We start from the raw sequence: 14,236 nt of genomic DNA on the forward strand, positions 1-14,236 counted from the left end.
TAATTTTTCTCGGAAGAAAATAGTAATAATTAATTTCTTCGTCTTCTTCTATTCATTCCCCTTTCTCACTCAGTTTTTTGAAAATCCCAATCACGCTCTTCTCCAGAAAAAAAAAGAAAGGGTTTTAACAATGGCGAGAAGACCGGAAGAAGAGTACGACTACTTGTTTAAAGTGGTTCTCATCGGAGACTCCGGCGTCGGCAAGTCGAATCTCCTCTCTAGATTCACTCGCGACGAGTTCTGCTTGGAATCCAAATCTACCATCGGTGTCGAATTCGCTACTCGCACTCTCCAAGTATCTACCCATATACTTCTCTCTTAACTGTTTCTTGATCTAGTCTGAGTTTCTGGTATCAAGCATCTGAAATCACTATGAACTTGTGTGAATGTTTTCTTGGCTCGATCCGTTTGTGTATGTTCATATGTGTATATATACATCTCCCTCCTTGTGTATATACATACCTGTAGATGTGTTCGTAGTTTTGCGGGATGCTTGGAAACAGCCATTGTGCGTATTTAGGAAGTGGATGTTGCATTTCTTTAACCTGAGTTCGTATATCTTCTGGCTAGTTTGAGCCTGAACCTGCCTCGGATATAATAACCTTGTGCAAGTCAGATCTAAGAGCATTTCTTGCTTTTGATCATAGCTTACACTTAGGTTAACAATAGAAATGTAAAGTTTGTTGCTTTAAGTATGAGTCAGTGTTGTTATTTATATCAAATAGATTTGTTGCACACTCCAGTCATATAATCCATCGTATATATAGTAAGCTTTTTGATATGCATTTTGCTACTTACTGTTTTTATAAATTAACATTTTGAACATAATTTACATTTAGGTTAACAATGGAAATGTTAAGTTGTTTGCTTTAAGTATGAAGTCACTGTTGTTGTTTTGCATTCTTGAGTTTGCTGCTAATCATAGCAAATGCACACTCCAGTCATATAATCATCGTATATAATAAGTTTTTTGATGCTTACTATTTTTTAAAAAGTTTTAACCCTTTGACAATACAATGCTCCTTTGTTTTAAGGTGGAAGGAAGGACTGTGAAAGCGCAGATATGGGACACCGCTGGGCAAGAACGATACAGAGCCATAACCAGCGCCTACTACAGAGGCGCGCTCGGTGCTCTCTTGGTCTACGACGTCACTAAACCAACAACGTTCGAGAACGTTAGCCGGTGGTTGAAAGAGCTCAGAGACCATGCGGATTCCAACATCGTCATCATGTTGATCGGAAACAAGACGGATCTGAAGCATCTCAGAGCTGTTGCCACGGAGGATGCTCAGAGCTTCGCCGAGAAAGAAGGCTTGTCTTTCATCGAGACGTCGGCTCTCGAGGCGCTGAACGTGGAGAAGGCCTTTCAGACGATTCTCTCGGAGATTTACAGGATCATCAGCAAGAAATCGATATCTTCGGACCAGGCAGATGCAAATGGTAACGTCAGGGAAGGTCAAACAATCGATGTCGCTGCTGCCTCTTCTGAATCAAACACTAAGAAGTCTTGTTGCTCTTCTTCCTGAAAAGGACTTATCACAGTTCGAAGCCATTATCTATGTATTTCCTTTTTACGGCTTGCTTGCGTTGTAATATAACTCAAGGATCATTCCTATATGAATTGTGAAATTCAAATGCAAGTAATTGTTGTCTCATCCAGTTCAGTTATTCTCATTTTATTACCAATATAACCAAGCTACAGTATTAGTAATTTCCCAGTTCCATCGAACGGTTCATGATGCATCTATGGAACAAAGCAAACATAATTCTTGCCAAAAACGCAGACTAGTTATAGTATGTCCTCGCATTATGTTTTGACTTAACGGCTGTTAAAGTCTTTGACAAAAAAAAAACGGCCGTTAAGTCAAAAGGATCGAAGGCTGGGATTGAGTTTCTGATAAGATCAGAGGTTGATCTTATCTGTGTGACAGAAATAGGGGGAGAATCGACGAAGAGTTTAGGAAGAAGAAGAAGATAGAGAGAAAAGAAGTTAGAGATTTACCCAAATGTTTGTTACGATCGTATTCGATAATCTGAAAGTAGAGTAGAGTTTCTTACATATACTTAGTCTAAGTGGGCTTAAAAGCATAAACCATAATAATATGTATAAAAGGTCCATCTAGGCCCATTTCCTCAGCTATGACCGTATCAATACTCCCCCGTTAGAGATCCGACTTGTCTTCAAGTTGGCATGAGCTAAGCCATTCTTGTATCCATTGCCTTTGTGTACAGAAACTCTGTTTGGTGAGTCGATACCTGATTCCAAGAGCCGACGACGTAATGAAACCAGTCACTAGTGAGGTTGAGAGTCCATCTACCATCTCGTACTACTGAAACATCTCCTTTAACAATTTTATAAATCACCTGCATCTTCAATATCGACAGACCTGTTACAGCAAACTTCATAGCATGGAAACCATCAAGTAGATCATACGTCTGAGAATCCGTCACTCTCACGCCCTTAGTGTTTATCAACGATATGAGACACAAGTTTATCCAAGCCCTGAAATCAGCTTCAAAAACTGCAGAAAGAAACTCAAACACTGGCCAAAACGTAGCAAACAGCTGCATATGCACATCTCGTTTTTCACACCCCATGATACTACCTGTATCAGCTTTGAGAATATATGGATCATTGGGAGGTGGAGTTGAACTGGATTTCGCAGTGGGTCGTTCCATGATTTGATGCTTCACCATTAACTCAGCTTCAAACATCATCTCAAGACAAATTCTCCCTTCATTCACTTCAGCCTGTAATACGTGTGTAAACCCTCCTTGTACCTGGCTCAGTTGCTCAACCTCAATGCTCTCCAACCCTTCAGTATCACTGTTCCTCTTCCTACAATAGCTGAATAACGACTCTGGTGGCATTGGAGATTGGAACATAACATGCGTAACGACTGAAAGTAGCAACAGAGTGCTCTTGTAACTATGTTGTCGCTTTATCATCTTATGGTCATAGAGCAGCTTTCTCCCCGGTAGAAGAACAGCCTTGTCCTCAAGGCCCAAGAAGTCAATATCTGAATCCATCATCTTGATCTCTTTGTAGAACTCCAAACTTCGGAACAGTTCTTCATCTTGACGTAGAACTCCACTGCACAAGCTCCCCACCAGGCTACTATCAACAACGAAACTCCATAAAGGTTCTGGAGGCTTCCTCATGAACTTGACTCGTTTATCAGAATCTCCACCAGGCTCCCAAACTTGAACAGCCAAACAAATCTCAGAGACTTGTCTCCCACAAAAATTCTTCACTAGTCTCCAAGTCTGTTTCTTCACACACGTAGAGAAGCTGAAATTGTCAGTTCCACTTCCACGTTGCCATCCTGTATCAGCCACACAAATTTCAAACGCTAACCCACTAAAGGAACTAACTGAATCATGTTCTTGTTCCATAGTTACTGCCTCTGCGCCATTAACCAAATTGTCAGGGAAGGTCAAACAATCGATGTCGCTGCTGCCTCTTCTGAATCAAACACTAAGAAGCCTTGTTGCTCTTCTTCCTGAAAGGGGCTTATCACACTTCGAAGCCAATATCTATGTATTTCCTTTTACGGCTTGCTTGCATTGTAATATAACTCAAGGATCATTCCTATATGAATTGTGAAATTCAAATGCAAGCAATTGTTGTCTCATCCAGTTCAGTTATTCTAATTTTATACCAATATATAACCAAGCTACAGTATTAGTAATTTACCAGTTCCATCGAACGATTCACCAATCACCATATATATTATGATGCATCTATGGAAAAAAAGCAAACATAATTCTCTCAAAAAGTCAAAAACGCAGACTCGTTTGTTGTGTGTTGGCCCAAAGAAAACTAATCCGGGTTGACTCGCAACTTAGTTATGGTCCGGGACCGGTTTAGTAGGATGAAACTCCGTTAGACAATTGGACGTTAACGGCCGTTAAGTCAAAAGGATCGAAGGCTGGGATTGAGTTTCATTCTTCAACCCTACTCTGCTTAAAAAACCCTAGACGACATCAGTCATCTTCCACTATCTTTTTCCCAGCTGTGGCTCCATTTCTATCTAATCTCGCATTGCTCACGCGGCGGACTCGATTCACGATTCCTGGAATCTCATCCCTAAGGTAACTCCTTAGGTTTCCTTAAGCTCATTCTCATTTTACGATGTTTCTTCGTTTTGATCTTTTGTATTATGATTACGTATGATCAGGAACTGTCACGCGATGGCATCTGATTCGAAAAGCTTCGTGAGGAGAGATCGTCTTCTCGAGATCGAAGTAGCGGTACGAAAATGGTGGGAAGACGAGGGAGTGTTCTTAGCCGAGTCTCGCAAGGATCCTCCGAAGACGGGAGAGAAGTTCTTCGCGACTTTCCCTTTCCCTTATATGAACGGTTATCTACACATCGGACATGCCTTCTCGCTCTCCAAGGTTGACTTCGCCTCTGCGTACCATAGACTGAGAGGTGCTAACGTGCTCCTCCCGTTTGGCTTCCACTGCACTGGTATGCCGATCAAGGCTTCCGCTGATAAGCTCTCTCGCGAGATCCAGCGGTTTGGGAACCCTCCCGTGTTCACCGCTGAGGACGATGTCAAACAAGCTGTGGAGGAGGAGGAGAGTGATACGCCTGCTTTGCCGGGGCAGTTCAAGGGGAAGAAGTCGAAGGTTTCTGCGAAAGCTGGTGGACAGGTTTATCAGTGGGAGATTATGCGTAGCTTTGGTCTTACTGATAGTGAGATAGCGAAGTTTCAGGATCCTTATGAATGGTTGTACTTTTTCCCGCCATTGGCTGTTGAAGATCTCAGAGCGTATGGGTTGGGTTGTGACTGGAGAAGATCGTTCGTGACGACTGATGTGAATCCGTTCTTCGATAAGTTTGTGAGGTGGCAGATGAGGAAGTTGAAATCTATGGGGAAGATTGTGAAAGACCGTAGGTACACGATTTACTCGCCTTTGGATGGTCAGCCTTGTGCTGACCATGATCGTGCTACTGGTGAAGGTGTTCAGCCGCAGGAGTATACGCTTATTAAGATGGAAGTGGTGCAGCCGTTTCCTCTTAAGCTGGGTTCTTTGGAAGGGAAGAGAGTGTTTTTGGCTGCAGCTACTCTGAGGCCTGAGACAATGTATGGACAGACAAACGCATGGGTGTTGCCTGATGGAAAATACGGAGCTTATGAGATTAGTGAGACTGATGTCTTCATTCTAACTGAGAGAGCTGCGCTCAACCTTGCCTATCAGAACTTCTCAAAGATTCCTCAGAAGCCTTCCTGCTTGGTTGAGTTGACCGGGTATGATCTGATTGGACTCCCTTTGAGGTCTCCTCTGGCTGTGAACGAAATCATCTATGCGCTGCCCATGTTAACGATTCTGACAAACAAAGGTACTGGCATTGTCACCAGCGTGCCTAGTGATGCCCCTGATGATTACATGGCTCTGCATGACTTGTCTGCAAAGCCTGCTCTTCGAGCAAAGTATGGTGTGAAAGATGAGTGGGTGCCTTCTGAGATTGTACCGATTATTAACATTCCGGAGTTTGGGGATAAGGCTGCCGAGAAGGTCTGCTTGGATTTGAAAATTAAAAGTCAGAACGATAAGGACAAGCTTGCAGAGGCGAAGAGGCTGACGTACCTGAAAGGATTCACCGAAGGAACCATGCTTATTGGAGAGTTCGTTGGTAGAAAAGTCCAAGAAATCAAGCCTATTATCAAGACAAAGCTCATAGAGTCTGGCGACGCAATTCTATACAGTGAACCCGAGAAGCCTGTGATGTCAAGATCGGGTGATGAATGTGTTGTGGCCCTTACAGATCAGTGGTACTTAACGTACGGTGAATCAGAATGGCGTAAAATGGCCGAGGACTGCTTATCAAAGATGAATCTTTACTCTGAAGAAACAAGGCATGGCTTTGAGCACACTTTGAGCTGGCTCAATCAGTGGGCTTGCTCACGGTCTTTTGGTCTTGGAACGCGTATTCCCTGGGATGAACAGTTTCTTGTTGAATCCTTATCTGACTCCACTCTTTATATGGCCTATTATACAGTTGCCCATATCTTTCACGATGGAGACATGTATAAAGGCAGCAAGTCTTTGATTAGCCCTCAACAGATGAATGATGATGTTTGGGAGTATCTCTTCTGCGATGGCCAGTACCCAAAGTCGTCTGACATTCCGGCTGATGTTTTAAGCAAGATGAAGCAGGAATTTGACTACTGGTACCCGCTAGATCTTCGAGTTTCAGGAAAGGATCTAATCCAGAATCATTTGACATTCTTCATCTACAACCACACTGCGCTAATGGCGAGTCGTAACTGGCCTCGTGGTATCAGATGTAATGGTCACATTATGCTGAATTCTGAGAAAATGTCAAAGTCAACTGGGAATTTCAGAACACTGAAACAGGCTATTGAAGAATTCTCTGCCACGGCTACAAGATTTTCTTTGGCTGATGCTGGTGATGGCGTTGACGATGCAAATTTTGTATTTGAAACTGCAAATGCTGCAATTTTGCGCCTGACAAAAGAGCTCACATGGATGGAAGAGGTTCTGGCTGCTGAATCTTCTTTGAGAACAGGCCCTCCGTCTACATATGCTGATAAAGTGTTTGAAAATGACATGAACATTGCTATCAGATTGACTGAAAAAGCCTACAAAGATTGTTTGTTCAGGGAGGCACTTAAGAATGGGTTTTACGACTTGCAAGCTGCTCGAGATGAGTATAGGCTCTCGTGTGGCACTGGCGGCATGAACCATGACTTGATAATGACCTTTATGGATGTGCAAACACGCCTCATTGAACCAATCTGTCCTCAGTTTGCAGAATATGTTTGGAGGAAACTTTTGAAGAAAGAAGGCTGTGTGGTAAAAGCAGGCTGGCCAGCATCAAATGAGCCAGATCTAGTTCTCAAGGGTGCTAACAAATATTTGCAAGATTCTATCGTCTTGATGAGAAAGCTTCTACAAAAGCAGCTCTTAGGTTCCAAGAAGGCTGCTAAAAAAGGTGCTCAAGTAACAGCAGTGGCAGACTCGAATCTGAAAGGCCTTGTATATGTGAACGAGCAATTTGACGGGTGGAGAGCTCACTGCCTCCAAATTCTGCAAAGCAAATTCGACCAACAGACCAATTGTTTTGCCCCTGATGCAGAGATACTTGCAGAACTAAGGGAGATATTGCAGAAGGATGGACAGGCAGAAAACTTCAAGCAGATTCAGAAGCTTTGCATGCCTTTCCTTAAATTCAAGAAGGACGAGGCAATAGCCATTGGCAGTCAGGCTTTAAATTTGAAGCTGCCTTTTGGAGAGATGGAAGTTCTTAAGAGTAACGTGGACTTGATCAAGCGGCAAGTTGGTCTTGAAGAGGTTGAAATCTATTCAGCAAGTGACCCTAATGATGTGGGTAAAGCTGGTCCATATGCTTCACTCCTGACGCAGAATCCTCCATCTCCAGGCAGTCCAACCGCCATCTTTGTTAACAGGTAAAAAGCTAGTTGAATATGACAAATCTTCTTCATATATGTTTCCTATTAGAACATGCATGGATATTCTATATATTTCTCGTCAATTAAACTTACTGTTCTAGCATAATTATTGTCTACCTTCCTGCCTAAGAATTTCCTCCTGCATCACAGGTAATTGAAAAGAAAAGCGTGGAAAAGCTTTCATCTAGAAGGCAGAGATTGAAAGGCTTGAAAGTTTGCAGGGGTTTTCGTACTTTTTAGAGTCTATTTATACATGTAGCTGTTTTGGCTGCTCTGATGTGTATCTGGTATTGTGTAGTAAGGCTCTAATACAATCTGTTCTTTCTTATTAATAAGACTTCCTTGTTTCATTGTGCGTATTCATCCTACTGTTTTTCCAGATCATGTTTCTAAATTTCTATGAACTGGTGGTGGTTTGCAGAGCCGAAACAAACCTAATAAGAGTCTTTTTTTTCTTGCTATAGGTTTATAGTCTAGGCCCTTCAGTACTGGTTTTGAACAAGTAGGAACATAAAGAGTTGAGATTTGGAGAAACAGAGTAAAGTAACGTGTGTCAAACTATGGACAAAAGGGTCTAAATGATTCTGATTCTGGACCATTTCTATAGCTAGGGATGATAAAGTGCCTTAGTCTCCCTTCTTGTTTCTTCATGTACCCTTCACACAAAAAAGCCTTTGAGAACTTGTCTTCTACTTCCCTATTCACATCATGCACAAACACATCGGTCTCTGCTACCCGTTCTCTGTTCCTTGCCATCATTCCCGCGGTGTAAATGGCCGTCATCCTCCCAGGAGCCTCATCGTAGTATCCAGTGGGTGCGTCAACCATGATTAGATCCCAACTAGTCTCATAGATTTCTTCAGGCAGACCCTTGAGTGCTAGTTGACACATTGAGTACCTTGGATCTCCAATGGCTGTGCACTCGGGTCCTTTCCCAACTTCTAGTAGATTCTCTGCTTGGTTGACTTTACTGTCGTAGGTTACATGGTAAGTTTCCAGCATCGGAAACCGCCTCTGGATCTGTTTTATCCACGCCTCGTCTTCTTCGAGGAACACTGTTCGGCCTCCGTAGTTGAGAGTGTTCCACATGAGGCTGTCATGGCCTAGACCAAACACCAAGAAGTTGCAGGGTGACTTCTTCTCCAGTACTCTACTGCTGACCACTATTTCCTTGAGCGTTTGTTGCGGTGTGATGACTGAAGTAGAATAATGGATCAGGGCTTGCGCGAGGGAACGTGGTAGCTTATTGCAGACACCAGCGCAACCCCCTGTTCTTGTCTCTTCCGGAGTCTGGCGTTTCTGTGAAGTTGTAAGAGTTGATCTAACGATGAAGATGAGAATGAAGGCCGCAAGAAGACAAACAAGGAGAAGCTTGAGCTCGTGGCTTTGGTTTGTTCTAGTCCTCATTTTTGTCTGATTCAAATGTTAAAGATACATTGGGTTCTTGAGAAGTCACAACTTGAATCCTAAACTATTATAGACATATGCTACTACTGAGATGAAACTAGAAGTTGAGTTAATGCTTAGACATTAAGCGAAGGGAAACTGGTAAGGTTACTTGAGAAAGACCCAGCAGCTAACTTCAGGTTCAGTAAGACGCAAAGAGAGATGAAGTCTTATATTCAAGTTTGTTGGTGGTTGGTAGCAACTAGCAGTTAAAACTATTACTTACGTACGTATGTTCGATCCTTTTCAATATCTGTTAGAATGGATAAATATACACAAACGTTTGACACCATACACTGGCGTCTTATTGAAGTGTTATGGGTACTAAATATTTAATGCATTTATTTTCTGAACCTACAATAATGATTTTAACTCTACTAACGTTAATATTTTAAAATGAAGAATAAATAAATTAAACAAACTGACTCTAATCACCCCCAAACACAAAGATTCTTCTTTATCTTCTCTTTGATTTTCTGATCTCTCTTACCTACCGTGTGCAGCAAGAAACGCTTGTGTCTGTCCATGATCGTCCCTATTATTAGTCTTCTTATCCACTCGAGCTTTTCGAACCGCTACCTGAATCTGTCTTTCATGTTCTTTCAACATTTGATCTAAGTTCCCTCCTGCAGAGACCAAAGGCCCTGAGTAGTTCATTCGCTCTGTCTTGTCACCGTGACCCTACAACATGGCAAACAAAATGTGATTAGCCCAACACAAAGAGCTTTACTGCAAAAGCAAAAAACCACAGTTATGGTTCTCAACATGTTCTTCTCACCAGTATGGATTCTTTGTGCTCTGTAGAATCTTTGGGTTTAACCAGCAGACGTTGGGACCAATCTTCAAGCCACCTTGGATTTGCTATAGCGAAATGTGATGCGTCTCTAGCAGCTACCGAGTTTGAGAATTTTGCCAACTGCGCTGCTCCGCGTTGTACAAAAGACCGTTGTCCTCTCAGTTCTTTTCTAGCAGGAGACCGACCTGAACCCGAAGACACACCGTAGCCGTTTTGTCCGGTTCCACTCTTCAGTGGTTCGATCAGGAAGCCAGCTGCATCTTCATTGGGATTATTGAACTTTTCACTCATGCTTGTCTGGTTATTCTGCCCTTGTCGTTTCTTCTAAGAACAACCAAAAGTTAAGGTTACATCATACATGACTATAATAAACATATGTATCAGTTATGCTATAATAATCATTAACGTACTTGTATTGATGTTAGTAACTCAGCATTAGCATCTGGAGCCGGCACAGCTTTGGATTCTCTAGACACTTGTTTAGACTCATTCTGCTTACTGCCTGTGCCTTTCTTCCTGGTGATGGATAAGAAGAAAAATTGAGATGTGTCACACTATGATACTAACAGAAACTGGCTCTTACCGTCTTGCTTCCTCCTCTCGAAGCTTCACATCAGTTTCCTTTTTCGGTTGGTACTTTGGCAAACTTGATGGGTCGCTTGCAAAAGGCTTTGTTGCAAAGAACTAAAAAAAAATAACAAACGTGTGAGACAAGAAAGGATCTAGTCTACAAGGTCATTGATAGCTTTTTATTTTACCTCGCTTTGTAGGGCAAGAGTTGTGGTTCCACGGCCTTCTGGTTCAACAGCCAGAAGAACTTCGACTAGTGCCAAAGCCGAAGAAGGAAGACTCTTAAACGTCTCGGCCACACACCGCTCGTAAGGCTTCTGAGGTTTAAAGACGGTAGCATGCGAAAGTTTCGACCTCTTCCAATACGCTTCAGAAGGCGAACCACAGAGTTTGAAGATCTTGTGCAGCTGTTCCACCTCAGTTCTTCCAGGCATGATAGGCTTCCCGTTAAAAAGCTCAGCTAAAATACACCCGGTGCTCCACATATCCACAGTAACACCATAGTCCGTGGAACCGAGCAAGAGCTCAGGTGGACGGTACCACAAAGTCACAACACGGCTAGTGAGAGGCTCCTTCTTCTTCTGGTGGTGGTGGTCTCCGTAATAAAAGTTGGCAAGACCAAAATCCGCAATTTTGAGATTGTTGTCACTGTCAAGGAGCAGATTAGAGCCCTTGATGTCACGATGCAGCACACCTCGGGTATGACAATGCTCTAGACCACGAAGCAGCTGTTTCATATAGCATTTAATCTGTGCCTCAGAGAAGTTAACACCAGGGGTCGAAGCAAGGCCTGAGAGATCGTGCGCCATGTATTCAAAGACGAGGTACATACTCCCTGATGCCTTGGAAGTGATCAAACCTTGAAGCTTCATAACGTTAGGATGGTCAAGCCTTCGGAGGATGATGATCTCTCTCGCCATGAACCTAACGCTCTCGGGATCCATATTAGCAAACCGCACTTTCTTTAAAGCAACTATCTGGTTCGTCTCTAGGTCCCTGGCTTTGTACACACTGCTATACGTCCCTTGTCCAATCTATAAAACAGTAAAACAAACAACAATGATGATTTATTACATATAGATATAGATAAATAAACAAAGGTTCTCTCTCACCTTTTCCATCCTCTCGAAAGAGTCAGCCTTTCGTGGGATCCAACCATTGATGGCTTCACCAGCAACGGAAGCTAACCATGAAGGCCAACCAGCTACAACCTGAGCTCCTCTTTCTCCGTTACTAACACTGCTAATCCTAGTCATCATCTTAGGAGGTTGCAGCAATGCTCTGGTCTCGGTGGTGAGCTGTCTCTGGAACACAGATCTGGAAGATTTTTTTGTCTCAGCATCATCAGAGGGTATCAACAGACCCAATGTGGCTTCCTTGCTGTTGCTGTTGATAAAGCTGGCTCTTTCCTCTGATCCTCCTACATTGGCTTTGCTTGAAGTAAAAGACTTTTTCTTCTTCTTCTTGGAGGCTTTATCAATATTAGCATTGCTCCTTGTCTCCTTCACAGTATCGTTTGCTGGTGTTCCTTTGGAGCAATTACAGCCCATGATTTTCCTCCACAGCTTCCTGATAGCAATAATCAGGAAACTGTGTGATTTGATTCCTCTTCACTGAACAATCAAAATCCTCTTACAACTAACCACCAATCAACGCAAAGGTTGGAGCTTTTTGGGATCAAATGTGCTTTGTGATCTTAAAAAGATTCCTACTTTGATTTTTTGATTCTACCCTTTGTAGATCTAGCAAAACTGGAGAATGTGAGATGAGCAAAGACTGATTTCGAAATGTTGATCAAAGTGTCGATATGTATTCTGGGTCTCAAAATGTATCTTTTGGAGAAAAATGATTTGAAATCAAAAGGGAAGACTTTGTTAGTCAGTAGAGAAGAAAGATCATCAAGAGAGAGAGAGAGAGATTGGAATAATGAGTGAATCCTGAAAATAGTGAATGAGAATATTTAGGTCAAGTAACCGATGAAATGAAGTAAGCTTCAAGGAGAAATGAAGAAGCAGCTGTTTCAAAGAGTAACAGAAATACACTCGACTCTTTTTGAGTGGAGTGTTGAAACAAAAGTTAACAAGGAGAGTGTGTGTGTGTTGCTGAGACGCTACGTGAACGCCACGTAGCCCCCACTTCAACGATCCCACAAACAATGGCTGCGTCACATTGCTTCTATTTCAAACTCAATAATTAATCTAAACTAATTGGTTGAAAAAAAATATACATTTTCATGTTGGCAGGGAGACATAAAATTATCAATAACAAAAGATCTTTCATTCAAAATCAGAATTTGGTCTGAAGACAAAGGTTTCAAGTTGCTACAAAACATATGAAAGAAAGCTCCAAAAACACTGGGGGGGACAAAGTAGAACTAATAGCCTCCCTTGAGATCGTTGACGACATCGTAGGGGATAGGAGTGACAGTCTCCAAGGTCATACCCTCAACCATGAATCCTGGTTTGGGGCCTTTAGGCTGCCTCTTGGTGCTTATTGTCTCGCCTCTGGCTTTGGCTGCGACCTTGAGTTCATCGTTCTTCTTCTTCCTCAGTTTGAACTCCTCCGCACACCTAGACTGCTGCACATGCTCCACACGCACATGAAGCCTCTTCCTAATGATCCTGTTTCCAATCTGAAACACACCCACCAAACATATATGTCAGTCAACCAAGTTATCCACCAAGATAGAAACTAAAAAAAAGGATCACCATCCTGTTATTCCAAACAAGATATGATTTGCAAAAGAGCACGTGCTATATTGTCAGCAGGATTATCCAAATCACCACATACTATAAGCTGTGACAGAGAGGTTAATGAATGTATGTGATTAATTTGAAGTCAACACAGACGAGTAGTTCAAATGATTCGTGAATGTAACTTATGGGACTGATTTGAAACTGTGAATGTTACTAGAGAAGACTTAAGCATTAATCACTTTCCAAATATGAAGGCAAGCTACAGCATAGTAAAGCTCTAGTTCCAGCAAAAGTAGTATCACATTTCATCATCATAAAATCAACAGATTTTGACTTAACTTAAATAGTACAATAAAGCTTAAAGAAATGTGAGGCTGTTCAGACCTGCTTGTTCACTTCGACACCGACGGCACGCTTGGTGACGTTCCAGACACGACCGGTACGACCGTGGTAGAACTTGTGAGGCATACCCTTGTGGATCGCACCGTTCACCTTAACATCGACGTAATCGCCGACCTTGAAGGTCCTGAGGTAGGTCGAGAGTGGGATTGTACCCTTCTTCCTGAACCCCCTCGCGAACAGATCCCTCGTCCTCGCACGAACTCCATGACCTGCCGGCATTTTCTCCTACGACAAGTAAAAACACTTGGAAGCCGCCAGGACCAACGAAACGAGAAAGATGATTATGTATGTGTGTTTTGAGGCTAGGGTTTATCTAATGGGCCTTTGTTTTTATATGGGTTTATCTCTTCATTGATTTGGGCCTTCATTGTAAATATGGAGGCCTTTTTATATGGATCTAACTGATTTTATCTTATGGTGCTAAACTGCTGATAAATATAGATGTGTATATTTAGTTGTCAAAACATTATAGCACATTTGGCAATATCATGGTTAATATTTCACAGGATGAAAAGTTTTAGACTCGTTAAATGACATATAGTAAAAAAAACATATACACAATAAATAGTTATGTCGCTAATTTTTTTTTCAGATTGATAAAATTACTTTGAGAACTTTTTTGCAGAACTGAAAATCTGTTTATTGGGTTATAGCCCTGAAGTAACAAAAACTGCAAATTAGATCCTTATTATTACTTTGAACCCAACAAAAAGAAAACTCTTAGAAAGGATGTGGATGAGTGAAAAGGCTAAGCTTAGATAAGCTTCTTCTTCTGAAAGTATTGCTTCAAGTAGACTACTTGTACACCAGAGACAGCAATGCAAATACCCATCGACATTGTACTATACCAAGCAACTCGAGAGTTCGTTTTCTCACTCACT

The 14,236-nt window shown here is 42.1% G+C and overlaps 5 protein-coding genes across 6 annotated transcripts; 2 read left to right on the top strand and 3 right to left on the bottom strand.

Annotated features, from left to right (window-relative positions):
- Positions 1-16: 16 nt before the first annotated feature.
- On the top strand, positions 17-1,655 carry LOC130494558 (ras-related protein RABA2a-like). Its single transcript, XM_057004406.1, has 2 exons — positions 17-295; positions 1,035-1,655. Exons 1-2 carry the CDS (start codon positions 131-133, stop codon positions 1,524-1,526), a joined length of 657 nt encoding a protein of 218 aa, XP_056860386.1. The 5' UTR covers positions 17-130; the 3' UTR covers positions 1,527-1,655.
- A 2,284-nt stretch (positions 1,656-3,939) lies between these two features.
- On the top strand, positions 3,940-7,795 carry LOC130508753 (leucine--tRNA ligase, cytoplasmic). The gene is made up of 3 exons (XM_057004416.1): positions 3,940-4,095; positions 4,182-7,442; positions 7,596-7,795. The coding sequence occupies exons 2-3, from the start codon at positions 4,195-4,197 to the stop codon at positions 7,597-7,599; spliced, it is 3,252 nt and encodes a 1,083-aa protein (XP_056860396.1). The 5' UTR covers positions 3,940-4,095; positions 4,182-4,194; the 3' UTR covers positions 7,600-7,795.
- A 139-nt stretch (positions 7,796-7,934) lies between these two features.
- Positions 7,935-8,893, bottom strand: LOC108854217 (glucuronoxylan 4-O-methyltransferase 1-like). Its single transcript, XM_018627737.2, has one exon. It carries the CDS (start codon positions 8,850-8,852, stop codon positions 8,004-8,006), a length of 849 nt encoding a protein of 282 aa, XP_018483239.2. The 5' UTR covers positions 8,853-8,893; the 3' UTR covers positions 7,935-8,003.
- Positions 8,894-9,213: 320 nt separating this feature from the next.
- Positions 9,214-12,307, bottom strand: LOC108854204 (probable serine/threonine-protein kinase At1g09600). Of its 2 annotated transcripts, none has more exons than XM_018627723.2 (6): positions 11,370-12,307; positions 10,446-11,291; positions 10,271-10,371; positions 10,098-10,203; positions 9,670-10,008; positions 9,214-9,572 (listed from the first exon to the last, which is right to left on the bottom strand). In XM_018627723.2, the coding sequence occupies exons 1-6, from the start codon at positions 11,805-11,807 to the stop codon at positions 9,378-9,380; spliced, it is 2,025 nt and encodes a 674-aa protein (XP_018483225.2). In that variant the 5' UTR covers positions 11,808-12,307; the 3' UTR covers positions 9,214-9,377. The 2 variants fall into 2 exon arrangements, with proteins under 2 accessions (XP_018483225.2, XP_018483217.2); XM_018627715.2 differs by having other exon boundaries at positions 9,670-10,011.
- A 205-nt stretch (positions 12,308-12,512) lies between these two features.
- Positions 12,513-13,577, bottom strand: LOC108831664 (60S ribosomal protein L21-1; the record flags this gene model as incomplete). The annotated part of the gene is given in 2 exon segments (XM_018605216.2): positions 12,513-12,889; positions 13,338-13,577. Coding segments are annotated over 2 exon segments (495 nt in total). The 3' UTR covers positions 12,513-12,631.
- Positions 13,578-14,236: the final 659 nt, after the last annotated feature.

This window comes from Raphanus sativus, chromosome 1 (genome assembly GCF_000801105.2).
Source record: "Raphanus sativus cultivar WK10039 chromosome 1, ASM80110v3, whole genome shotgun sequence".
Classification (NCBI taxonomy): domain Eukaryota; kingdom Viridiplantae; phylum Streptophyta; class Magnoliopsida; order Brassicales; family Brassicaceae; genus Raphanus; species Raphanus sativus.

Bases quoted from the DNA above. Each gene is read 5' to 3' on its own strand.
- LOC108854204 (XM_018627715.2), bottom strand. From the start codon at position 11,807: ATGGGCTGTAATTGCTCCAAAGGAACACCAGCAAACGATACTGTGAAG. The intron at 11,292-11,369 runs GTGAGAGAGAAC...ACTGTTTTATAG, and splicing joins CTTTCGAGAGGATGGAAAAG to ATTGGACAAGGGACGTATAG. The intron at 10,012-10,097 runs GTACGTTAATGA...GGTTGTTCTTAG, and splicing joins AGTTACTAACATCAATACAA to AAGAAACGACAAGGGCAGAA.
- LOC130494558 (XM_057004406.1), top strand. From the start codon at position 131: ATGGCGAGAAGACCGGAAGAAGAGTACGACTACTTGTTTAAAGTGGTT. The intron at 296-1,034 runs GTATCTACCCAT...CTTTGTTTTAAG, and splicing joins TCGCTACTCGCACTCTCCAA to GTGGAAGGAAGGACTGTGAA.
- LOC108854217 (XM_018627737.2), bottom strand. From the start codon at position 8,852: ATGAGGACTAGAACAAACCAAAGCCACGAGCTCAAGCTTCTCCTTGTT.
- LOC130508753 (XM_057004416.1), top strand. From the start codon at position 4,195: ATGGCATCTGATTCGAAAAGCTTCGTGAGGAGAGATCGTCTTCTCGAG.